The sequence below is a fragment of the Rana temporaria genome, chromosome 1 (genome assembly GCF_905171775.1).
Source record: "Rana temporaria chromosome 1, aRanTem1.1, whole genome shotgun sequence".
Classification (NCBI taxonomy): Eukaryota; Metazoa; Chordata; class Amphibia; order Anura; family Ranidae; genus Rana; species Rana temporaria.
The window spans coordinates 641,670,329-641,671,707 of NC_053489.1; the positions used below are offsets into that span (position 1 = coordinate 641,670,329).

General features: G+C 39.1%; 1 gene segment (V, D, J or C); it reads right to left on the reverse strand.

Moving 5' to 3' along the window:
* Window positions 1–334: 334 nt before the first annotated feature.
* Window positions 335–646, reverse strand: LOC120943370. The segment is given in 1 exon segment: window positions 335–646. A coding segment is annotated over 1 exon segment (312 nt).
* Between the last annotated feature and the right edge of the window lie 733 nt (window positions 647–1,379).

Sequence of the window (1,379 nt, forward strand, 5' to 3'; positions counted from 1 at the left end):
ACCACGTCGCACGACTGCGCAATTGTCAGTAAAAGCGAAGCAGTGCCGAATCTCAAAAAGTGCTCTGGTCAGGAAGGTGGTAAATTCTTCTGGGGCTGAAGTGGTTAAAAAGGATATACTTTATTACTGTATATAAATAAATTGGTTTGTGCTTGAGTTTCTACGTTAGAGTCTATGGTCCGATGTTGCTAACAGGATTACCTAATAGGAGATGCTCTTTTTTTTTTTTTTTTTGAGCACATACGTATGGTACTAATACAATCATGTCTTGTCTATGTAGATCCAGATACAGTAAGTATATAAAAGAGGAAGGAGGTTTTTGTACGGCTCTGTATCACTGTGTGAGAGGGACGCTCTTGCTCTGCATACAGTAATACTCGGCTTCATCTTCCAGTTGAGCTCCACTGATTGTAAGAGTAAAATAATCATACGGAGATCCGGATCTACTGCCACTGAACCTCTCCGGGACTCCAGACTGGCGATTGGTTCCCCAATAGATAAGACGTTTTGGCGGTTGATCGGCTTTCTTTTGGAACCAATATATTAGACTGTCACCATCTGAGTGAGTAACATCAGAACCTGATTTACAGTTTATCTGAAGATTCTCTCCTGGAGACACTGAGATATATTTTGGGGTCTGCGTCATCACAATCTCTCCATAGGAGGCTTGGGAGACAAAGAAGAAATGTAATTAGCTGCAATTAAAACAGATAGAAATATTATGTGATTCTAATGTTGTTACAGAATTGTAAGGATTGGTAAAATAAAGAAAGAATGTTAAAGCAATTATCCAGAGATCATTCATTTTCTGTACCTTTTGTATAAAGATAAAGGACACAGAGCAGACATGGCAGAGGGACCATCTTGATGTGTCAGGACTGTCACACACACAGATCATTGCTTTCCAGAATACAGAGTTTATATCATGTGAAGTCTAAAGGGAAATGAGCTCAGAGTTCCTGTATGTAAAATAGCAAGTATGCAAATTCTACTGACAGATTCCTCACCCAGACCTTTTACTAGAATCCTTCACAACGTATCTCCAATATTTTCAAAAGGGTGTTTTTTGTAGTGTGTACAACTCATGAAGATTGTGCTTTCACACTGAACAGTGATGTTTAACCACTTAAGCCCCGGACCAATATGCTGGCTAAAGACCCAAGGGGTTTTTACAGTTCGGGACTGCGTCGCTTTAACAGACAATTGCGCGGTCGTGCGACGTGGCTCCCAAACAAAATTGGCGTCCTTTTTTCCCCACAAATAGAGCTTTCTTTTGGTAGTATTTGATCACCTCTGCGGTTTTTATTTTTTGCGCTATAAACAAAAATAGAGTGACAATTTTGAAAAAAAAATGCAATATTTTTTACTTTTTTCTATAA